This window comes from Nerophis lumbriciformis, linkage group LG22 (genome assembly GCF_033978685.3).
Source record: "Nerophis lumbriciformis linkage group LG22, RoL_Nlum_v2.1, whole genome shotgun sequence".
Lineage (NCBI taxonomy): Eukaryota > Metazoa > Chordata > Actinopteri > Syngnathiformes > Syngnathidae > Nerophis > Nerophis lumbriciformis.
Window position 1 is genome coordinate 3,422,321 of NC_084569.2, and position 25,214 is coordinate 3,447,534.

At 42.2% G+C, this 25,214-nt stretch overlaps 1 protein-coding gene across 1 annotated transcript in view; it reads left to right on the forward strand.

Annotated features, from left to right (window-relative positions):
* The window catches only part of LOC133615650 (tubulin-specific chaperone D-like), an 88,223-nt gene extending 64,602 nt beyond the window's left edge, over window positions 1-23,621 (forward strand). Inside the window, exons 29-39 of the mRNA XM_061974398.2 lie at window positions 1,458-1,598; window positions 8,680-8,763; window positions 8,875-9,033; window positions 9,107-9,245; window positions 16,950-17,071; window positions 20,567-20,644; window positions 20,846-20,932; window positions 21,028-21,115; window positions 21,191-21,300; window positions 21,379-21,463; window positions 23,498-23,621. Coding sequence (XP_061830382.1) covers window positions 1,458-1,598; window positions 8,680-8,763; window positions 8,875-9,033; window positions 9,107-9,245; window positions 16,950-17,071; window positions 20,567-20,644; window positions 20,846-20,932; window positions 21,028-21,115; window positions 21,191-21,300; window positions 21,379-21,463; window positions 23,498-23,509 — 1,105 coding nt within the window. The 3' untranslated portion in view covers window positions 23,510-23,621. The remainder of the gene's footprint in view (window positions 1-1,457; window positions 1,599-8,679; window positions 8,764-8,874; window positions 9,034-9,106; window positions 9,246-16,949; window positions 17,072-20,566; window positions 20,645-20,845; window positions 20,933-21,027; window positions 21,116-21,190; window positions 21,301-21,378; window positions 21,464-23,497) is intronic.
* The last annotated feature ends 1,593 nt before the right edge of the window (window positions 23,622-25,214 follow it).

Here is a 25,214-nt window from a genome sequence, read left to right on the forward strand (position 1 = left end):
TACCTCGGAGTCTTGTTCACGAGTGAGGGAAAAGTGGATGGTGAGATCGACAGACGGATCGGTGCGGCGTCTTCAGTAATGCGGACGCTGTATCGATCCGTTGTGGTGAAGAAGGAGCTGAGCCGGAAGGCAAAGCTCTCAATTTACCGGTCGATCTACGTTCCCATCCTTACCTATGGTCATGAGCTTTGGGTTATGACCAAAAGGACAAGATCACGGGTACAGGCGGCCCAAATGAGTTTCCTCCGCCGGGTGGGGGGGCTCTCCCTTAGAGATAGGGTGAGAAGCTCTGTCATCCGGGGGGAGCTCAAAGTAAAGCCACTGCTCCTCCACATGGAGAGGAGCCAGATGAGGTGGTTCGGGCATCTGGTCAAGATGCCACCCGAACGCCTCCCTCGGGAGGTGTTTAGGGCACGTCCATACGGTAGGAGGCCACGGGGAAGACCCAGGACACGTTAGGAAGACTATGTCTCCCGGCTGGCCTGGGAACGCCTCGGGATCCCCCCGGGAGGAGCTGGACGAAGTGGCTGGGGAGAGGAAAGTCTGGGCTTCCCTGCTTAGGCTGCTGCCCCTTTGGACCCGATTTCGGATAAGCGGAAGAAGATGGATGGATGGATGGATGGATGGATATCTGACCTAATAGTGAGCTTGTTTTTTAAGGATAAATAAAATGGATACGCTATAGTAAGTAAAAACAGTTATAGCAAAACTAATTACATTTTTAAAAGTAATGTAAGTAAACAAGTTAAAGTATTATTTTATTTATGTACAGTTCGTTGCTTAAATTTTAAAAACATGTTTTTTATGTGGAAAATACTGTAGGTAGCTGAAAATTGCTTTGTACACAGAACATCAATTTCCACACTTCTATTAGCCCCGGGTCCAGTGGACCCGGACATCTTATATGTAATAGAAATGTGTAGGGGGGGTGTGTGGTGTGTGGTCAATAAATATGTATTCTGATATATGTTCTATACGGCGTGGCGGTGGAGTTGCTGTGCCAGCAACCTGAGGGTTCCTGGTTCAATCCCCACCTTCTACTATCCTAGTCACGTCCGTTGTGTCCTTGAGTAAGACACTTCACCCTTGCTCCTGATGGGTCCTGGTTAGCGCCTTGCATGGCAGCTCCCGCCATCAGTGTGTGAATGTGGAAATAGTGTCAAAGTGCTTTGAGTTCAAAAGGTAGAAAAGCGCTATACAAGTATAAGCATTCTTCACAGAAAATGAGCCAAAGTCAGTGAGTCTCAGTTTGATAAGTCTTGTTTTTAGCATAGACTATGCTTGTTTTCATTTGTCACACAAGCTATGGAGAAATGACGTCACTTCCAAGTGTGTTTATGTTTATATATATATTGATGTAAATATGTGATTAAGTACAGTACAGTGCTGCAAGACATTGAAAAGCATTACACTTGACTTTGGTTTAATCAATCATATGTTTTTTCCTCCTACATTAGAGTGTGTCTGAAGGCAGGCGTCTGTGCCAGCGGACCCCCTGACTCAGTTCTCTGCTCAGACAACATAGCTGAAGTGTACGCTGTCCTGCTGGACAGCATGGATGACTACAGCATGGACAGCAGGGGTGACGTGGGGGCATGGTGAGTCAATCCTATCTAAGGTCGTCTTCTATTGGCCTTAGGTATTGAGAATGTTCTCCTCCCTTAGGCCTTTCTAGTGTCTTGTTTTCCTTCCACCCTGGGACACACACACAATGATCTTAGCAGTAGCCTGAGGGGATGCTTACCTTCTCAGCAGGAATGCCACCAGGCTTGTTACTTGTGTCCCTCCTCGATACATGGGGTGGGCTAACAATTTTGCTCTTTTATTTACGTAGAGATATACTGGAGCTGTACATTATAAAATCTATCTACAGTACTGAAAACCAAACACAACTAAATCTAACAAAGACCAAAACATTTGCGTCCCATAAGACATAATGTAAATCCAATGAATCTGTTCCAGACACCCAAACAATATGAACTATTGACTATTTTATTGATTATGGGACGAGCAGTAGAAAATGGATGGATGGTACGTTTTCGTCACTTATTATTTGTCTTTGGTACACTAATGTGTATATTTTAGGCCATTGGTTCTTTGTTTTATTTTTGCAAAAATATATACAGTGGGGCAAAAAAGTATTTAGTCAGCCACCGATTGTGCAAGTTCTCCCACTTAAAATGATGACAGAGGTCTGTAATTTTCATCATAGGTACACTTCAACTGTGAGAGACAGATTGTGAAAAAAAATCCAGGAATTCACATTGTAGGAATTTTAAAGAATTTATTTGTAAATTATGGTTGAAAATAAGTATTTGGTCACTTCAAACAAGGAAGATCTCTGGCTCTCACAGACCTGTAACTTCTTTAAGAAGCTCTTCTGTCCTCCACTCGTTACCTGTATTAATGGCACCTGTTTGAACTGGTTATCTGTATAAAAGACACCTGTCCACAGCCTCAAACAGTCAGACTCCAAACTCCACTATGGCCAAGACCAAAGAGCTGTCGAAGGACACCAGGAAAAGAATTGTAGACCTGCACCAGACTGTGAAGAGTGAATCTACAATAGGCAAGCAGCTTGGTGTGAAAAAATCAACTGTGGGAGCAATTATCAGAAAATGGAAGACATACAAGACCACTGATAATCTCCCTCGATCTGGGGCTCCACGCAAGATCTCCTCCCGTGGGGTCAAAATGATCATGAGAACGGTGAGCAAAAATCCCAGAACCACACGGGGGGACCTGGTGAATGACCTGCAGAGAGCTGGGACCAAAGTAACAAAGGTTACCATCAGTAACACACTATGCCGACAGGGAATCAAATCCTGCAGTGCCAGACGTGTCCCCCTGCTTAAGCCAGTGCATGTCCAGGCCCGTCTGAAGTTTGCCATAGAGCACATGGATGATACAGCAGAGGATTGGGAGAATGTCATGTGGTCAGATGAAACCAAAATAGAACTTTTTGGTATAAACTCAACTCGTCGCGTTTGGAGGAAGAAGAATACTGAGTTGCATCCCAAGAACACCATACATACTGTGAAGCATGGGGGTGGAAACATCATGCTTTGGGGCTGTTTTTCTGCTAAGGGGACAGGCCGACTGATCCGTGTTAAGGAAAGAATGAATGGGGCCATGTATTGTGAGATTTTGAGCCAAAACCTCCTTCCATCAGTGAGAGCTTTGAAGATGAAACGTGGCTGGGTTTTCCAGCATGACAATGATCCCAAACACACCACCCGGGCAACGAAGGAGTGGCTCCGTAAGAAGCATGTGAAAGTCCTGGAGTGGCCTAGCCAGTCTCCAGACCTCAACCCCATAGAAAATCTGTGGAGGGAGTTGAAAGTCTGTGTTGCTCGGCGACAGCCCCAAAACATCACTGCTCTCGAGAAGATCTGCATGGAGGAATGGGCCAAAATACCAGCTACTGTGTGTGCAAACCTGGTAAAGACCTATAGTAATCGTTTGACCTCTGTAATATAACCTTTGTTGGCAATAACAAAGTATTGAGTTGAATTTTTGTTATTGACCAAATACTTATTTTCCACCATAATTTACAAATAAATTCTTTAAAAATCCTACAATGTGAATTCCTGGATTTTTTTTTCACATTCTGTCTCTCACAGTTGAAGTGTACCTATGATGAAAATTACAGACTTCTGTCATCATTTTAAGTGGGAGAACTTTCACAATTGGTGGCTGACTAAATACTTTTTTGCCCCACTGTATATATATTTTTTTAGGGGTGTAACGGTACGTGTATTTGTATTGAACCGTTTTGGTACGAGGGTTTCGGTTCGGTTCGGAGGTGTACCGAACGAGTTTCCACACGAACATATTAAGTAGCCGCCTCCGCTTCTTTCTGCCTCTGTTTCTGTCAGTCCTCTACACAGCACCCAGCATTGTCCCACCCACACAACCATCTGATTGGTTACACACAGAGCGGTAACAGCCAATCAGCAGTGCGTATTCAGAGCGCATGTAGTCAGTGCTTAGCGTTTAGCAGGTAAGCATCAGGCAGCGGACTCTCCCCAAATGATAATAAACACCTCATCGTCAACTACTAGTAACATCACTATGAGCCCGTTGACCTTCTAGAAACATAAAAGACAGCTCAGCTCGCAGTCCTGGCTTGAGGTGAAAGCTAATTCGCTTTTAGTGTAACGTTAGCTCATTTTGCTGTGTGTGTGTGTGTGTGTGTGTGTGTGTGTGTGTGTGTGTGTGTGTGTGTGTGTGTGTGTGTGTGTGTGTGTGTGTGTGTGTGTGTGTGTGTGTGTGTGTGTGTGTGTGTGTGTGTGTGTGTGTGTGTGTGTGTGTGTGTGTGTGTGTGTGTGTGTGTTACAGACAGCAAAGCCCTGTCTGTCTGTTATTTCACTTTACCTTTTTCTGTGTTGATTGAGCTGTGTTGAAACTAGGGATGTCCCCATCCAGGTTTTTGCACTTCCGATCCGATACCGATAGTGTTTTTGCACTTCCGATCCGATTACGATACTGACCGATACTGGCCTATCCGAACATGTATTAAAGTTTAAAGTTATTTAGCCTACTTAGTTGTCAGAATCATGTTGAAAAGGGTTTTAGTACTCTTGATAACAACTAGCCAGCTGAATTAGGGGAGTTTGAATAATACACAATGGTTGGTAACAAGAAACTGACCTGTTTATTCAAGGATAAACACAAAATAGACAAAATTATACATGACAAACAGAAATGGCATCATTGAAACAAGGGCTGGGCGATATGGCCTTTTTTTAATATTGCGATATTTTAAGACCATATTGCGATACACAATATATATCTCGATATTTTGCCTTAGCCTTGAATGAACACTTGATGCATATAATCACAGCAGTATGATGATTCTATGTGTTTTGATTGATTGATTGAGACTTTTATGAGTAGGTTGCACAGTGAAGTACATATTCCGTACAATTGACCACTAAATGGTAACACCCCAATAAGTTTTTCAACTTGTTTAAGTCGGGGTCCACCTAAATTGATTCATGATACAGATATATACTATCAGATATATACTATCATCATAATACAGTCATCACACAAGATAATCACATTGAATTATTTACATTATTTATAATCCAGGGTGTGGAGGGGGCGCCGGATATAAGTGTCAAAAAGACAGCCAAAAGAGTTTGATATGAGAATAAATCTAAAGTTAAAATATAGGATAGAAATGCACCCATTTGCAGGAAATGTAGTCTTGATTTTCAAAATGTTCTTTCAAGGCTTGCATGTCTACATTCAAACATTCTTCTTCATACTGCATTAATATATGCTACTTTTAAACTTTCATGCAGAGAAGGAAATCACAACTTAAAAAATCACACATTTTTTCATACGGTGTTGATGTGGAAATTTTTGCCTCGGCATTTTGATGGTGTGGACGTGTGGCACCGAATGGAGATAAGCGTCTCGACAGACGTCACAATATTTGAACAATGATGACGAAAACTGTTTTCTCTGTCGTGTCGGTGTGTTGAAAATTGTTATGCGCTTATTTTTTATTAGATTTTGTGTGTGGCATAGATTTGCTATGCGCAGAGGACGCTTAAACAGTGCGCAATTGCACAGGCGAGCACCTTAGAGGTAGCGTTGCTCGCACGGCTGCGCTAGCATCACAGCTAACGTTAGCCATGCTGCTACCTCTCTGCTCAAAGAGGGCGTATACGTGTGTGACGTATGACGTGACAGTATGTGACGTGTGTCGTGACAGTATGTGACGTGTGTAAGAAGGTGCACTTGCTGTCTGTGAGAGGGAGACACAAAAAAGAGTGAGAAAAGCCTGTCGTGTAATGCCAGCAGCTAAAAGCAACTGCGTGAGAATCTACAGACCTGTGGATGTGTTGAAGGTGTGCTGGAAAATGCGGAATGGAAATTAGGATCAGCAGAAAAGTGGAATGTATTGTTTAAATCGGTGCGTTGGAAAACACGGACTGGAGTTTTTTTTAAAACTGGATCTGGATCGGCATTTTCCCATGCCTTGCCGATACGCATTTTTTTGCAAATATCGGCAGCCGATCCGATCCAAATATCGGATCGGGACATCCCTAGTTGAAACAGCAAAAAAGGACATTATGTTAAATGAAGAGTTTCTGTCTCTGATAGTTGATATAATAATGTAAGTGCATCATTAAGCCTACATGAACTTCAGGGATGAATAGTCTCTCCTATTGCTATTGTACCATTTTTTTTCAGCTATAGTTACATGAATCATTAGTAATGGAGCAGCCTAGTTTTGAATGGCAGGGTCCCTGCTATCACATGTTGATAAAAATATAACATTTACATAATAACAATCAACTACAGGCTTCCCAAATGCTGTAATAAATTAAGCATGATGAGTTGACTTGAAACTGTTTAATGTTGCACTTTTTATATGTAGAAGAAAAGTTTTGTCATTTTATTTAATCTGAGCAACAACTTGAGGCAGTTTAATGTTGATTAACGTGGGCAGAATTATTATAGTGTTCCCAATGTTAAAAGGAAAAAGCCATTGTTTACAAATTTGGTAAATAAATAACCAAAGAATTTATATTTTGTTGTTTTCTTACTGTACTGAAAATGAACCGAACCAAAATTTCTGTGTACCGTTACACCCCTACTATTTTTATATTGCTATTTTTATCTTTGGTATGAACATTATTATGTAAACTCAAAGTTATTGGGTTTTTTTAAATTCTTTGTTGTTGCTATTTTTGTATTACAACATTTTATTATTTGATCATGTTGTACTGCATTGTAATCTTTTTTTGTGTGATTGTGTGATGTTTTGTGCCTGGACCCCAGGAAGAATAGTCTCCACTGCGGTGTAGACTAATGGGGATCCTTAATAAACTAAACTAAACACCAAACACATTTTATAGAGAATGGTTATAAATGTATGTGATAAATGGATAAACGAACATTTGACATTTTATTTACCTTGATTGAAGACAGCAATGAGCGAGGAGGTGTGGGACACTTATGCAGACACCACCTATTTTTTAAATTCACTAGTGTTTCTCACTTTCTTTATCAAAGTTGGACGTAGGAAAGTACCACTGTAATGGAAATAAAAAATGATCTGTTCCTGTTAGAGATGCGCGGTTTGCGGGCACAACCGCGGAGTCCGCGGATTATCCGCGGATCGGGCGGATGAAATAAAAAAAAATTAGATTTTATCCGCGGGTCGGGTCGGGCGGTTGAAATAAAAAAATAAATAGATTCAGGCGGGTGGCAGTTAAACCAATTGGTAAATATATATACATAGTTAAATGTTGTTACCCACATACGAAAAACGAGCAGGCACCTGCAGCATATGCCACAACAGAAGAAAAAAAAAAAAAAGAGATGGACACTTTTACGGAGTAGAGAAGGGACGCCTCGCCGGGGTCCGGGACCGAGGCCCTTCCCCCGAGAGGGCCCCACCGGGAGCCGTAGCTGAGGCGATCCGCGAGAAGGGCCCGACGCATGTCCAGGGTCACCACCGCGCCCACCGCACGACACCCCGCCTCGTCCGCCTTCGCCGCGGCCGGCGTCACGCGCAGCAGGTAAGCAGCTTACCTGCCCGCCACCCCCGTGGCCGGGGGCTCGTAACAGGGGTCACTCCGCGCGCTCCGCCCGCGCAGCTTACCTGCCCGCCACCCCTGTTGCCGGGGGCGCGTAACAGGGGTCACTCCGCGCGCAGTGCGCTCACGAAAGGGGTGGGGCTCACCCTGGTTGATATAGACAGCAGGACGGTGGCCATGGAAGTCGGAACCCGCTAAGGAGTGTGTAACAACCCACCTGCCGAATCAACTAGCCCTGAAAATGGATGGCGCTGGAGCGTCGGGCCCATACCCGGCCGTCGCCGGCAGCGAGACGCGCTTGGAGGTGCGCTCAGCGCGGCTCCCATATGATTGCGCACTGGTGTGCGTCTGGGCCGTGACAGCGTGGCACGCGAATGTCTGTGCTGCATTGGATCAGTCTCCTTTCTTTAACAGGCAAAAGCTTTATAACCTCACTAATGCCTTGCATCGTCTATATTAGATATATAACAACGGGCGGGTGCGGGCGGGTGCGGTTCTGATCAAATGTTAGATCGGGTGGATGGCGGATGGCGGATGGTTGACGACTTTCTGATGCGGTTGCGGATGAAATAATTGCCTATCCGCGCATCTCTCGTTCCTGTGTCAAGCCGTCACCATCATAAAACATTTAAGTACACGGCCAACATTTTGAAGTTCAATTTTACCATTCGTAGTTGTCGTACAAGTGTAAAAATAAGTTAAGCACTGTGAAAGGTAAAACAAAGCGAAACTCAAACGCCTTAAGAATGTTTGACAAAAGTATTTGGATTCCGCTTGAGTCTTGGGTGGGGTGCCAGCAACTTGAGGGTTCCAGGTTCGATCCCCGCTTCTGCCATCCTAGTCACAGCTGTTGTGTCCTTGGGCAAGACACTTCACCCACCTGCTCCCAGTGCCACCCACACTGCTTTAAATGTAACTTAGATAATGGCTTTCACTCTGTAAAGGGCTATAAAAAAAACAAGGTTAGGTTGAATCCCGATACTCCAGCTCTCGGACTGAATGTTGCAAACACCCAGCGTTCATTTTGTGATCCTTGCCAAGCTGAGCTCTGGTGTGGAACCTTGTTGAAGAGTTTGACGATGACGTGGACATTGGCTTCTTCTTCAATCCTCCACAGGGTGAGGGAGGCAGCCATGAGTAGCCTGAAGGATGTGACTATCCTGGTGACCAGAACTGCTCCAGGAATTCTTCTACCGGACCAGTGAGTAGATGTTCCTCACACCTTACCGTCTTGCTTAGTTGCTTCAAAGAAGGAGCAAGGTGTCTTGGCGATGATTACACATTATCTGCACTGCGTCCGTCCTCTTTTAAGGGTGAAGAGCATGATGTGCGGCCTGGTCCGACAGGCAGCAGAGAAGATTGACCGCTACAGAGCGCATGCCGGCAACGTCTTCACGCAGCTTCTCCACTGTTCTGACCCTGCAGTACCGCACATCCCCCACCGAGAGGAGCTGCTCAGCATCTTCCCTCCGTGAGCATCTCCTGTCCCCTCTGCCACCTGTTTGTGACCTCATAGTCACCTGTCAATCTCCTTGCCTTTCTAGGGAAGTCCAAACCACTCTGAACTGGAACGCCCCGTCCCAAGCCTTCCCCTATATTACCCGATTGCTAGGGCTGCCGGAATACCAGTATCACACCCTCCTAGGCCTCACAGTGTCAGTGGGAGGCATGACCCAATCCACTGTAAGTAGCTAACAGACACACACACTCATAGAACAGATTGTGTTTTTAAATATATTTTTTTAGAATGTGCCCCTGACCCATTTGGAGATTTGACCACAAAATTAGGAAACTCTTTTTTTAATGAATGATTAATAAGGGTGTAACGATACACAAAAATTTCAGTTCGGTACATACCTCGGTTTAGAGGTCACGGTTCGGTTCATTTTCGGTACAGTAAGAAAACAACAAAATATACATTTTTGGGTTATTTATTTACCAAATTTGCAAAATCTTCCACCAAAAGTATTTTTCTTAGTGTAATATTTGATGTGAAGTAATGGGAACCTTGGATAGGTCAATAATTCATAATAACATTGATTTTGATTCAATATTATGTTTTGAGCAATGACAGTTTGAAAGAAAAAAAAACAGCTTTGTTTTATTAGTCAACATTGCAACTTTTTATAAATTACATTTGACCTTTAAGCTTTTTTATTTCACTTTTGTTATGTTTTTGTTTATTTTAATAGTATTTTTAGAATGTGCCGTGGGCCTTTAAAACATTAGCTCTGGGCCGCAAATGGCCTCCGGGGCACACTTTTGACACCCCTGCTATAGATAATAAAAAATTAAATGTGATAAATCTATGGATAAAAAGCAGAGCCTGGCAACGCATGCGCGTTTATCATAACTCTCTCTCTCTCTCTGTCTCTGCCCCTCCCTCACCAATGCTGCTGCACGCACAATTTGTTTTGTTTTCTGGTTATTTATTTACCAAAATTTGTAAACAATGGCTTTATCCTTTTAACATAACAATAACATACATATATACACACAGGGTTGATTGCCAGGGTTAATGCAGTCAACATATATAAAGTAAAAACTAAATAAGATAAGGCTCAGAATTGGTTTCTTAACAAAACATTTCCACATATAAAGTGCAACATTAAACTGCTTCAAGTTGTTGCTCATATTAAATAAAATGACAAAACTTTTCTTCTACATATAAAAAGTGCAACATTAAACAGTTTCAAGTCAACTCAGCCTCAGATTAACTTTTCTTTCCCCCCCCCAGCCTTTAATCCTGGTGACTTTCACTCAATCTTCATGTTTTTGCCAGAAAAATCAGTTTATCCACATTGTGTTCAGAAAGAGCAGACCTGCTTGCAGTTACAATGTCTCCAGCTGTGGAAAATACCCTTTCACTGGGCACGGAGGTAGCAGGTATGGCGAGGTAGTGCCTGGCCAACTTGGCAGTAAGAGGATATATCATACTTGCCAACCCTCCCGAATTTTCCGGGAGACTCCCGAAATTCAGCGCCTCTCCCGAAAAGCTCCCGGGACAAATATTCTCCCGAAAATCAGCCAGAGCTGGAGGCCACGCCCCCTCCAGCTCCATGCGGACTTGAGTGAGGACAGCCTTTTTTCAGACGGGAAGACAACAGGGTGACAAGAACTAAATCATCCAGACTAGAGATAAATTGTATTATTATGTTTATCTTACCTAAAAATAAATATATTTACTAATTAAAAAAAACAAAAACGAAATAAATGTTTACTATATTTTGCTAAAAACATCAAAATTAATTGTATTTTTATTTGTATTTTTTCTGACTCCTTATTACATCCAGCCATAGAATTATACTTTAAAATAAACATATTTGAAATAATTAATTTTAAATGATCATAATTCATTTAAAATGACCATATTTAATTATTAAAATAATTGCTTGTTTATCAACAACTTTAGCATTTTATTCATTACATTTTGAAACTCTCAGAAGCCAAGTTATGTTATATTCCTTAATATTTATTTATGCAAGTTTGAAGTATCAATTATCTAAACACAGTTTTGTTTGCATATTTTCAGGATATATATATATATATATATATATATATATATATATTAGAGATGCGCGGATAGGCAATTATTTCATCCGCAACCGCATCAGAAAGTCGTCAACCATCCGCCATCCACCCGATGTAACATTTGATCAGAACCGCACCCGCCCGCACCCGCCCGTTGTTATATATCTAATATAGACGATGCAAGGCATTAGTGAGGTTATAAAGCTTTTGCCTGTTAAAGAAAGGAGACTGATCCAATGCAGCACAGACATTCGCGTGCCACGCTGTCACGACCCAGACGCACACCAGTGCGCAATCATATGGGAGCCGCGCTGAGCGCACCTCCAAGCGCGTCTCGCTGCCGGCGACGGCCGGGTATGGGCCCGACGCTCCAGCGCCATCCATTTTCAGGGCTAGTTGATTCGGCAGGTGGGTTGTTACACACTCCTTAGCGGGTTCCGACTTCCATGGCCACCGTTCTGCTGTCTATATCAACCAGGGTGAGCCCCACCCCTTTCGTGAGCGCACTGCGCGCGGAGTGACCCCTGTTACGCGCCCCCGGCAACAGGGGTGGCGGGCAGGTAAGCTGCGCGGGCGGAGCGCACGGAGTGACCCCTGTTACGAGCCCCCGGCCACGGGGGTGGCGGGCAGGTAAGCTGCTTACCTGCTGCGCGTGACGCCGGCCGCGGCGAAGGCGGACGAGGCGGGGTGTCGGTGCGGTGGGCGCGGTGGTGACCCTGGACGTGCGTCGGGCCCTTCTCGCGGATCACCTCAGCTACGGCTCCCGGTGGGGCCCTCTCGGGGGAAGGGGCCTCGGTCCCGGACCCCGGCGAGGCGTCCCTTCTCCGCTCCGTAAAAGTGTCCATCTCTTTTTTTTTTTTTCTTCTGTTGTGGCATATGCAGCAGGTGCCTGCTCGTTTTTCGTATGTGGGTAACAACATTTAACTATGTATATATATTTACCAATTGGTTTAACTGCCACCCGCCTGAATCTATTTAAAATCTAATTTTTTTTTATTTCAACCGCCCGACCCGACCCGACCCGCGGATAAAATCTAATTTTTTAAAATTTCATCCGCCCGATCCGCGGATAATCCGCGGACTCCGCGGTTGTGCCCGCAAACCGCGCATCTCTAATATATATGTATATATATATATATATATATATATTTATGTATGAAATACTTGACTTGGTGAATTCTAGCTGTCAATATACTCCTCCCCTCTTAACCACGCCCCCAACCATGCCCCACCCCTGACCACGCCCCCCACCTCCCGAAATCGGAGGTCTCAAGGTTGACAAGTATGGGATATATGGGCTCATTGTTCTTCCACCATAGAAGTGGCTCAAAATCTAGTTTTTAATGCAATACGGTCTTAAATCTGCTGCTATAAAAACATTTGTTATTGCTTTAGCCCTGCCTGACTCGCCGAGGAGAGGCTGCTTGAATGCAGTGTTTGCACCACGCTCGTCTTTCTTTTCGTTGAAGCGATGTTATCCATTGTTGTATCGCACCGCGAAACCGAAATGTTCCCAAACGGGAGATCTTAACGAGGCAGGAGGGTCTTCCAGCTCTGGCTTTTGCATGTTGTCGTAGCCCGGTCGCTGCTAGCATGCCGCGTGTTGTGCCTCGGTGTGCATTGTTTACACAACGTACTTAATATGTCCGTGTGGAAACTCGTTCGGTACACCTCCGAACCGAACCAAATCCCCCGTACCGAAAACGGTTCAATACAAATACACGTACCGTTACACCCTTTATGATTCATATTAAGTTCCTATTTTTTTATTTTGACATTTTGTTAATAAGCCTTTTCCATGAATTACTTTCCTCATGTTTCTAAATGGGCTAAAATACAGATATAAAGATAAAAAAAAAGGTACAAAAAATAGGGCCATCTGGTTGGATGCACTTTGCATCTTTCCTGTATTTTTAAAGTATTGTTAGGGCCCTTATGCAATGGGACATAAGGACCTATTGTATTTGTAAGGTTTTATTCTTTATTCTTTATTCTTCCGCCGCCACATTAAACTGTAATTTGACCCACTCAACATGCTTCAAAACTCACCATATTTGACCCACACATCAGGACCTGCGAAAATGGCCTTTTTTTTAAAAAAACCGAACCACAAAACTCAAAATTGCGCTCTAGCGCCCCCTAAGAAAAAAAAAAACTAGACTGCCTGTAACTCCCACTAGGAAGGTCGGAGAGACATGAAACAAAAACCTCTATGTAGGTCTGACTTAGACCTACATTTCATAATAGTACATTGTCGGGCTAAAATCAACAGGAAGTTGACAATTCCCCCTTCAAGACAAAAAAGTACTAAAAACAGTAACTTTTGCCTCTTTGAGCTGTAATTTGACCCCCTTAACATGCTTCAAAACTCACCAAACTGAACGCACACATCAGGACTGGCAAAAATTGCGATCTAATAAAAAAACCTAACCCCAAATTTAAAAATTGCGCTCTAGAGCAATTTTTTAATAAAACGGAGAAAAAACTGCTCCTCGGAAGAAAAAAATTACAAAACTGCCTGTAACTCCCACTGGGAAGGTCGGAGAGACATGAAACAAAAACCTCGCCGTAGGTCTCACTTACAACCCCCAGCAAAAATCAACAGGAAGTTTGCTATTCCCCCTTCAAAACACATTTTTTGTAAAAACCGGTCACCTTCCTTCAAAAACGAACTCCTGTGAGCGCGTTTGTCGTTTCGCCTTCAAACTAACACAGGAGAGAGATTGAACCCTTGTGATTACAATGACAGAAGCGCTTTTTTTCTAACTGCTCCGGTTTTGATTTTATGACCCTTCAAAAACCCGCTGCGCTGATGCTGCTGCGCTGCTGTTTTTTTAAGATGGCTGCTTAAAAGCAGGAAGCACCAACGTGCCCACACAATGCAGACAAGGTAGGTACACTAGACAAAAGTCTTGGGACACTTCAGACTAAAAGTAGACAAAAGTATTGGGACACTTAGGACTAGCACCTGCCAAATACGCGGACCCGACCAACGCTGCTTGCAGCTTTAATTTAAGGTTGTTTTTTGTCAGCATGCAGCTCAAATATTTATTTACACACCTATGTGTAACAAAAACCGACCAACAGAGGGAGCCATATAACTATTGAAGCCAATTCCACTCACTCTCCTGAGTCCATAGTCTTGTCTCTTGAGAACACTTCACCTCATTTTCTCCCCTCGGCCTTTTGGGAGCTGATTAAAAAAAAAAGCTAAAAACTGCACAGACGAGGTCAGTAAAAATCAAGTTCCTGTGTCAGTGGAGGGAATCAACACATTGGAAGGAAAGATGCTTGCTTTTCCACACATGCATTCTTAGATTGATATGTTTGCTCAGGATTGAATGTAAAATGAACCAGAGCCGAATCAATGCACGGGCCAACATCAGCATTCCCACACCACAGGCACACACACACACACACACACACACACACACACACACACACACACACACACACACACACACACACACACACACACACACACACACACACACACACACACACACACACACACATTGTGTTAAAGCATCAAATAGCCTCCCAGGAACCGTCCATTCACAGCTCCCGTGGGCATATGAGGATATGTTCAGAGACCTATAAAAGTGGTTTACTTAACAAGACTTTAATCAGCAAGCGTGTGTCTATTTAGAAAGCAATTTGTTGTAGTATAGTTCAGACATTGTCATTTAATCATGCTCTTTCAATGCAGATGAGGACTTAAAGGGGAACTGCACTTTTTTGGGGTATAATTATTTTTTTTTGCCTTTGAAATATTAAATAAATACGAACAAAAGTTCGCTTACAATGGAGCCTATGGGAGCTACTTAAAAAAAACATCCAGACACCTCCATTAAGGTTTTATACTCATGATGTAACTAGATCCACTATGTTAGATCCACTATGGACTGGACTCTCACTATTATGTTAGATCCACTATGGACTGGACTCTCACTATTATGTTAGATCCACTATGGACTGGACTCTCACACTATTATGTTAGATCCACTATGGACTGGACTCTCACAATATTATGTTAGATCCACTATGGACTGGACTCTTACTATTATGTTGGATCCACTATGGACTGGACTCTCTCACTATTGTGTTAGATCCACTATGGACTGGACTCTCACACTATTATGTTAGATCCACTATGGACTGGACTCTCACACTATTATGTTAGATCCACTATGGACTGGACTCTCACAATATTATGTTAGATCCACTATGGACTGGACTCTCACACTATTATGTTAGATCCACTATGGACTGGACTCTCAAACTATTATGTTAGATCCACTATGGACTGGACTCTCACACTATTATGTTAGATCCACTATGGACTGGACTCTCACACTATTATGTTAGATCCACTATGGACTGGACTCTCACACTATTATGTTAGATCCACTATGGACTGGACTCTCACAATATTATGTTAGATCCACTATGGACTGGACTCTCACACTATTATGTTAGATCCACTATGGACTGGACTCTCAAACTATTATGTTAGATCCACTATGGACTGGACTCTCACACTATTATGTTAGATCCACTATGGACTGGACTCTCACACTATTATGTTAGATCCACTATGGACTGGACTCTCACACTATTATGTTAGATCCACTATGGACTGGACTCTCACTATTATGTTAGATCCACTATGGACTGGACTCTCACTATTATGTTAGATCCACTATGGACTCACTATTATGTTAGATCCACTATGGACTGGACTCCCACACTATTATGTTAGATCCACTATGGACTGGACTCTCACTATTATGTTAGATCCACTATGGACTGGACTCTCACACTATTATGTTAGATCCACTATGGACTGGACTCTCACAATATTATGTTAGATCTACTATGAACTGGACTCTCACACTATTATGTTAGATCCACTATGGACTGGACTCTCACAATATTATGCTAGATCCACTCGACGTCCATTGCACCGGTCGCCTTGGGGGTGGGGTCCCTTCCAAGGTTTCTCATTGTCCCAAGTGTCACATTGTCTCACAAGTGTCTCAAAGGGCTGCACAAGCCACAACGACATCATCGGCTCAGTTCCCACATCAGGGCAAGGAAAAACTCAACCCAATGGGATGACAATGAGAAACCTCGGAGGGGACCGCATATGTTTCTTATTGTTTCTCAATAAAACATCACTTACTATACAAGGTCTGCTGTCATTGGGTTGCAGACTGCTGGGATGTTTATATATTCCCTTTTTAGATGACGAATGACCATAGTCCTCTCAAAGAAAAGGGGGGGGGCACCAAGCATCTTTTCGTGTCCTCCTCGCCAGTTTCGGGTCCTAAAGGGCTGTACCAAATTGTCGCAATACCTACTGAAGACGCCTTCTGTCCAGGTGAGGTGCATGATATATGATCTAGGAATAAACGTGCAGGGAAGCGAGGAAGCAGCAGACCACTTGATGATGTAACATAGGCACACGTGAAAGTGATCACGTCGCCGCTATAAATAGTTTGTCTGAGTTAGCGCTTATAATAACAATATCAATAATACTTGTTTACTATTCAAGTCACAAAATGTATTGTTGGTTGTTTTTGAATGGTTATTTATTGGATTTTATGGGCGAAATAGAGGCGCTCCCATTGGCTCCGCTGTGAGCGGACTTTTATTTACTTTTATTTGCAAGTTAGAATGCAAATATGTCCTCATATTTTTTGTAATGATTGTGAACGACAGGCAAAATTCCCCAGAAAAGTGTAGTTCCCTTTTCAGACACTCAAGAAAGCTACAACAAAGTAGCTAACGGTGTTACATTATGGTCACATTCATTGAGGTTGTCAATTCTGACTTCATGTCGCTCCTCTCCAGGTGCACTCCTCGTCCCAGTCTACGTTTGAATTCCTGCGGGGGATCCAGGACGACCACGCCGCCCTACAACACTTTAGAGACACGTTGCTGAAAATCTTTAGGGACAATGCTTGCAATGACAGGTACAAACTTTCTGCTGTCACCTAACTCAACAACAAGCATCCATTTGTTTCACCCTGGATTGTTTTCAATCATCTTCTAAAAGTCAAACTGCCTTAAAATGCGGACACTGAACAGGCATTTGATTAGGCACATGTACTATCAAATGACATTAAATACAAATAGAATCGACTGGAACTGTGGAGTGGCACTGCGTGACCATATTGTGTAAGCCAGTGCTTCTCAATCAATTATTCTCTGTCATGCCCCCCCCGCCCAATACTGAAAGTACCCCCTGCCTTCCATCCAACACTTTACCACGCCCTCTCAGTCAGTGGGTACCACCCCATTATTTGAGAAGTACTAACTCTTCTACTGCTGAACTGTTGTACACAAAAGAAACATTTTGCCAAAACATGCGCTCCTACTATTTTTCTGACAAATAACCATTATTAAACCTGACAATTCAAACCACAGATTGACTAGAAATGTCTCATATGTGCTTTAAAAACATCCACTATACTATAGCTTTCGAGCAGTGCTTCTCAATAGTTCTGTTACGCACCCCCTGGGAAGAGGAAAACATTCCGCCCCCACTCTCTGCTGTGACTATAAACAGTATCATTTGTCTATAGGTATACATTTGCGTAACATTGTATCCTTATAACATAACGAAAACAAAGAAAATCAGATCAACTTACAACAAAGAATAACTTTATTAACATTGTTTTTTAGTCTGTAATAGAAACGACTTAACCTCTTCAGGCCCAAGCTGTTTGTTTACATGCTTTTTTTTATTTCTCTTTGCTATTTGGGCTTATTGGACCCTAATTAGAATAAAAAACTAAGAATCATCTTTTGATATGATTAGTCCATAAGTAACAAACGTGTACTTCATGTTTAGTGACATGCTAATTCTTATTTTTACACTTTTTTTCCCAAATTCCATTGTATGTTATACTCTTCTGACACCACCAGATGGCAGTATAAGTGTCCACATAAGTGGCCATAAGACCCCAATTCAGCAGTGTACACGATTTTGGAAATAAGAGCTAAAAGGTGCTGTCCACGCATGTGGCCACTAAGCCTTTAGAGTTAAAGTGCATCAATTTGCCTGTAATTTAAAAAAAATCCTTACTGAAACTATAACCATTTTTTGGACCGACTTGGACCATTTGATACTGTAAACTAAAATTAAATTGCAACATTAACCCAAGAGCAGAATATATAAAACACTAACCTACAAAACAAAAATGAATAAAACAATTGTTTTTTAATCAAAATGAGGAATGTTTTGTAGTGCACGGCTTTTCAAAAGCGGGGTTTGAAGCGTTATACGAATAAAGCACGTGGTCACACTCACCCCACCTGGCATCGCACTGCACACCCCAGGGGGGCCTGCCCCACTATGTGCTCATGGGTGTTTTGCTGAAGAACAACACAATCATCTTGACAGAGGCTGCAAGTTGTCCATAAGTCATTAACATTGTGTGTAATGCATTGAAAACACCTGTATTACATGTGTGCTAGCATGTCCTCCTAATCATTTTGACCACTCACCATAGAGGGTGTAATCATGTAGAAACACTATTGTACACAATATGTATATTATTGTGCAGTTTGCAATAGTATGGATTAGGGATGTCCCGATCCAGGTTTTTGCACTTCCGATCCGATACCGATATTGTTTTTGCACTTCCGATCCGATACCGATACTGACCAATACCGATACTGGCCTATCCGAGCATGTATTAAAGTTTAAAGTTATTTAGCCTACTTAGTTGTCAGAATCATGTTGAAAAGGGTTTTAGTACTCTTGATAACAACTAGCCAGCTGAATTAGGGGAGTTTGAATAATACACAATGGTTGGTAACAAGAAACTGACCTGTTTATTCAAGGATAAACACAAAATAGACAAAATTATACATGACAAACAGAAATGGCATCATTGAACTAGGGCTGGGCGATATGGCCTTTTTTTAATATTGCGATATTTTAAGGCCATATTGCGATACACAATATATATCTCGATATTTTGCCTTAGCCTTGAATGAACACTTGATGCATATAATCACAGCAGTATGATGATTCTATGTGTTTTGATTGATTGATTGAGACTTTTATTAGTAGGTTGCACAGTGAAGTACATATTCCGTACAATTGACCACTAAATGGTAACACCCCAATAAGTTTTTCAACTTGTTTAAGTCGGGGTCCACTTAAATTGATTCATGATACAGATATATATTATCAGATATATACTATCATCATAATACAGTCATCACACAAGATAATCACATTGAATTATTTACATTATTTATAATCCAGGGTGTGGAGGGGGGCGCCGGATGTAAGTGTCAGAGTTTGATATGAGAATAAATCTAAAGTTAAAATATAGGGTAGAAATGCACCCATTTGCAGGAAATGTAGTCTTGATTTTCAAAATGTTCTTTCAAGGCTTGCATGTCTACATTAAAACATTCTTCTTCATACTGCATTAATATATGCTACTTTTAAACTTTCATGCAGAGAAGGAAATCACAACTAAAAAATCACTAATTTTTTCATACGGTGTTGATGTGGAAATTTTGGCCTCGACATTTTGATGGTGTGGGCGTGTGGCACCGAATGGAGATAAGCGTCTCGACAGACGTCACAATATTTGAACAATGATGACGAAAACTGTTTTCTCTGTCGTGTCGGTGTGTCGAAAATTGTTATGCGCTTATTTTTTTATTAGATTTTGTGCGTGGCATATAATTGCTATGCGCTGAGGACGCTTAAACAGTGCGCAATTGCACAGGCGCGCACCTTAGAGGGAGTGTTGCTCGCACGGCTGCGCTAGCATCACAGCTAACGTTAGCCATGCTGCTACCTCTCTGCTCGAAGAGGGCGTATACGTATGTGACGTATGACGTGACAGTATGTGACGTATGTCGTGACAGTATGTGACGTATGACGTGACAGTATGTGACGTATGACGTGACAGTATGTGACGTATGACGTGACAGTATGTGACGTATGACGTGACAGTATGTGACGTATGACGTGACAGTATGTGACGTATGACGTGACAGTATGTGACGTATGACGTGACAGTATGTGACGTGTGTAAGAAGGTGCGCTCGCTGTCTGTGAGAGGGAGACACAGGAAAGAGTGAGAAGAGCCTGTCGTGTAATGCCAGCAGCTAAAAGCAACTGCGTGAGAATCCACAGACCTGTGGATGTGTTGAAGGTGTGCTGGAAAATGCGGAACGGAAATTAGGAGCAGCAGAAAAGTGGAATGTATTATTTAAATCGGTGCGTTGGAAAACACGGACTGGATCTGGATTGGCATTTTCCCATGCCTTGCCGATACACATTTTTTTGCAAATATCGGCAGCCGATCCGATCCAAATATCGGATCGGGACATCCCTAGTATGGATCTGTATTGCAACGCTCTGGGTGTTGTTTTTAACCATATGTAGGAATATGATTTGCTTTAATCAAATGTTTATTTTCTGTGTATTTTTGTAGGATTGCCCTCCCTTTCCTCAAGATGCTCAATCAGATGTTGTCTAACAGCTCCTTTGAGATCTTTACAACAGAAGAAAAGTGAGTGTCACTGCAACACTTTTCATATTTCAATACAGTGGTACCTTGGTTTTTGTTATTAATCTGTTCCAACGGGACAGTCGAAAACCGAAACGTACGGAAGCCAAAGCAAATTTTGCCCATAAGAAATAATGTCGAAAGGTACCACTGTATGAGTTAATGTGGTGGACTACTTTGTCAGTGTATGTTCTACGTTACCAGTCACCAGTTCTGCATGGACCTCCTGGCTCTGTGTGAAGGCATCAGGAGATGCAGAGATATCTCCAAGCTCCGTGCCTGCATCGCCGTGTGAGTTTCTCTGTCGCTTGATAAGAAGTGTGCCCTGCTTCCTGTCTTAGAGAGTCACCATCCATGTTTACTTGTACCACCCATTCCATTGCCAGCTACTGTGGCCTCATCCAGTTCCAGGGTGACGTCAGGAAGAAGATCCTCTTCCAGCTGATGCTGTTGCTCTGCCATTCATTCCTCGTGGTACTTCCCCAAGTTAACACAAAAAGGAATGATCTTATCTCCTCATGGAATGGTCATGCAACGTTTCTTCTGCAGATTAGGACAACCACTGCCAGCCAGATGTACGAGATGCTGCTGACCTACGATGACGTTGTTGATCCCGAGGTTTTGGATGATGTCATGACTCTGCTTAGTGACACTAACTGGTAAAAGGCCACGTTCCTTCATTTCAAGCATTTATTTCGTAGATTGTGGAAATGTCAAAGTTTGCTTCTTGGGTCCAGGGAGAGCGACCCTGCCATACTGCGGAACCCCAGAAATCAGCTTTGTGATTGGCTGGAAGTCCCCAGGCCACGGCTGATTGCTAAGGTATAACACTCACCAGGCACACATCTATCCCATGGGATGAAATCCAAGGTAGAACCTAAAGTATACAGTAGGGCAAAAAAGTATTTAGTCAGCCACCGATTGTGCAAGTTCTCCCACTTAAAATGATGACAGAGGTCTGTAATTTTCATCATAGGTACACTTCAACTGTGAGAGACAGAATGTGAAAAAAAAATCCAGGAATTCACATTGTAGGAATTTTTAAAAAATGTATTTGTAAATTATGGTGAAAAATAAGTATTTGGTCACTTCAAACAAGGAAGATCTCTGGCTCTCACAGACCTGTAACTTCTTCTTTAAGAAGCTCTTCTGTCCTCCACTCATTACCTGTATTAATGGCACCTGTTTGAACTGGTTATCTGTATAAAAGACACCTGTCCACTACCTCAAACAGTCAGACTCCAAACTCCACTATGGCCAAGACCAAAGAGCTGTCGAAGGACACCAGGAAAAGAATTGTAGACCTGCACCAGACTGTGAAGAGTGAATCTACAATAGGCAAGCAGCTTGGTGTGACAAAAATCAACTGTGGGAGCAAGTATTAGAAAAATGGAAGACATACAAGACCACTGATAATCTCCCTCGATCTGGGGTCCACGCAAGATCTCATCCCGTGGGGTCAAAATGATCATGAGAACGGTGAGCAAAAATCCCAGAACCACACGGGGGGACCTGGTGATAGACCTGCAGAGAGCTGGGACCAAAGTAACAAAGGTTACCATCAGTAACACACTACGCCGACAGGGAATCAAATCCTGCAGTGCCAGACGTGTCCCCCTGCTTAAGCCAGTGCATGTCCAGGCCCGTCTGAAGTTTGCCAGAGAGCACATGGATGATACAGCAGAGGATTGGGAGAATGTCATGTGGTCAGATGAAACCAAAATAGAACGTTTTGGTATAAACTCAACTCGTCGTGTTTGGAGGAAGAAGAATACTGAGTTGCATCCCAAGAACACCATACCTACTGTGAAGCATGGGAGTGGAAACATCATGCTTTGGGGCTGTTTTTCTGCTAAGGGGACAGGCCGACTGATCCGTGTTAAGGAAAGAATGAATGGGGCCATGTATCGTGAGATTTTGAGCCGAAACCTCCTTCCATCAGTGAGAGCTTTGAAGATGACAATGATCCCAAACACACCGCCCGGGCAACGAAGGAGTGGCTCCGTAAGAAGCATTTGAAAGTCCTGGAGTGGCCTAGCCAGTCTCCAGACTTCAACCCCATAGAAAATATGTGGAGGGAGTTGAAAGTCCATGTTGCTCGGCGACAGCCCCAAAACATCACTGCTCTCGAGAAGATCTGCATGGAGGAATGGGCCAAAATACCAGCTACTGTGTGTGCAAACCTGGTAAAGACCTATAGTAATCGTTTGACCTCTGTTATTGCCAACAAAGGTTATATTACAAAGTATTGAGTTGAATTTTTGTTATTGACCAAATACTTATTTTCCACCATAATTTACAAATAAATTCTTTAAAAATCCTACAATGTGAATTCCTGGATTTTTTTTTCACATTCTGTCTCTCACAGTTGAAGTGTACCTAAGATGAAAATGACAGACTTCTGTCATCATTTTAAGTGGGAGAACTTGCACAATTGGTGGCTGACTAAATACTTTTTTGCCCCACTGTATATGAAATACTTGACTTGGTGAATTCTAGCTTTCAATATACTCCTCCCCTCTTAACCACGCCCCCAACCACCCCCGACCACGCCCCCACGCCCCACCTCCCGAAATCGGAGGTCTCAAGGTTGGCAAGTATGCCAGTGCAACTTATATATGTTTTTTTCCTTTTTTATTATGCATTTTCGGTGCGACTTATACTTTGAAAAATACGGTAGATGTTTTTATTTGGAACATTTAAGGTCAGATTAAGTTAATTATCTCATTCGATTTTGTTGCTGTTCCTAAAGTTGTGACCAATCAGTGCACTGCTTTGATACAATTTGTGCATGAACTATAACTCTTTTGTATTAACCAAAACTTGTTTTGAACTAGTGTCTCTTTTTGCCAACAGAAACCTGGCTGACATTCCTGATCATGTGTTTAAAGCAAGGTAGAAAATAATGACTGAATGACATCATGCATGGTTTACGCTGCTCGGAATCATGTTTTTACATGATAATAAATAGTAACAAAAATCCCTCGCGTCGACTATTTTGTTCCAATTGAAAGTCTGTCCGTGTTATTGTGTGCGCATGTCAAATGAGATCTCCCCTGGCAGGTAAAACCCTCCACAATTGAAGCATTTTAGCACTCGCACCCTTCTTGCTTCTCAGCGTACGAGACAGAAGCCATTGTGTTGCTCATAGTGTCCACTTTGTCCTCCTCCTGGCTCTTGACAGAGCTGCAATTGTTGCGTCATGGTCTTGGACTAAGAATCTTGGGCATATTGCGATACATTCTTTGGTAATGTGATTACTTTAACAAGGATAGTTTCTTTATTTGTCCTGTGGGGAAGGCACACTTAATCCCTGAATGAAAGTAGTCAGCGGCTTGTGCTTGTGTTGATAGTTAGCTAGTTGTGTTGATAGTTAGCTAGTTGTGTTGATAGTTAGCTAGTTGTGATGATAGTTAGCTAATTGTGTTGATAGTTAGCTAGTTGTGTTGATAGTTAGCTAGTTGTGTTGATAGTTAGCTAGTTGTGTTGATAGCTAGTTGTGTTGATAGTTAGCTAATTGTGTTGATAGTTAGCTAGTTGTGATGCTAGTTAGCTAATTGTGTTGATAGTTAGCTAGTTGTGTTGATAGTTAGCTAATTGTGTTGATAGTTAGCTAATTGTGTTGATAGTTAGCTAGTTGTGTTGATAGTTAGCTAATTGTGTTGATAGTTAGCTAGTTGTGTTGATAGTTAGCTAGTTGTGTTGATAGTTAGCTAGTTGTGTTGATAGTTAGCTAATTGTGTTGATAGTTAGCTAGTTGTGTTGATAGTTAGCTAATTGTGTTGATAGTTAGCTAGTTGTGTTGATAGTTAGCTAGTTGTGTTGATAGTTAGCTAATTGTGTTGATAGTTAGCTAGTTGTGATGATAATTAGCTAATTGTGATGATAGTTAGCTAGTTGTGTTGATAGTTAGCTAGTTGTGTTGATAGTTAGCTAATTGTGTTGATAGTTAGCTAGTTGTGTTGATAGTTAGCTAATTGTGTTGCTAGTTAGCTAGTTGTGTTGATAGTTAGCTAATTGTGTTGATAGTTAGTTAATTGTGTTGATAGTTAGCTAATTGTGTTGATAGTTAGCTAGTTGTGTTGATAGTTAGCTAATTGTGATGATAGTTAGCTAGTTGTGATGATAGTTAGCTAATTGTGTTGATAGTTAGCTAGTTGTGTTGATAGTTAGCTAGTTGTGATGATAGTTAGCTAGTTGTGTTGATAGTTAGCTAATTGTGATGATAGTTAGCTAGTTATGATGATAGTTAGCTAATTGTGTTGATAGTTAGCTAGTTGTGTTGATAGTTAGCTAATTGTGTTGATAGTTAGCTAGTTGTGTTGATAGCTAATTGTGTTGATAGTTAGCTAGTTGTGTTGATAGTTAGCTAATTGTGTTGATAGTTAGCTAGTTGTGTTGATAGTTAGCTAATTGTGTTGATAGTTAGCTAGTTGTGTTGATAGTTAGCTAGTTGTGTTGATAGTTAGCTAGTTGTGCCCAGTCATTTTTTAGCAAGCAGGGACAAACTGTCAACATACTTTAAAGCAGTGTTTCTTAGCCATAGGGCCGGTTGTAGTTGGACCAGGGGCGC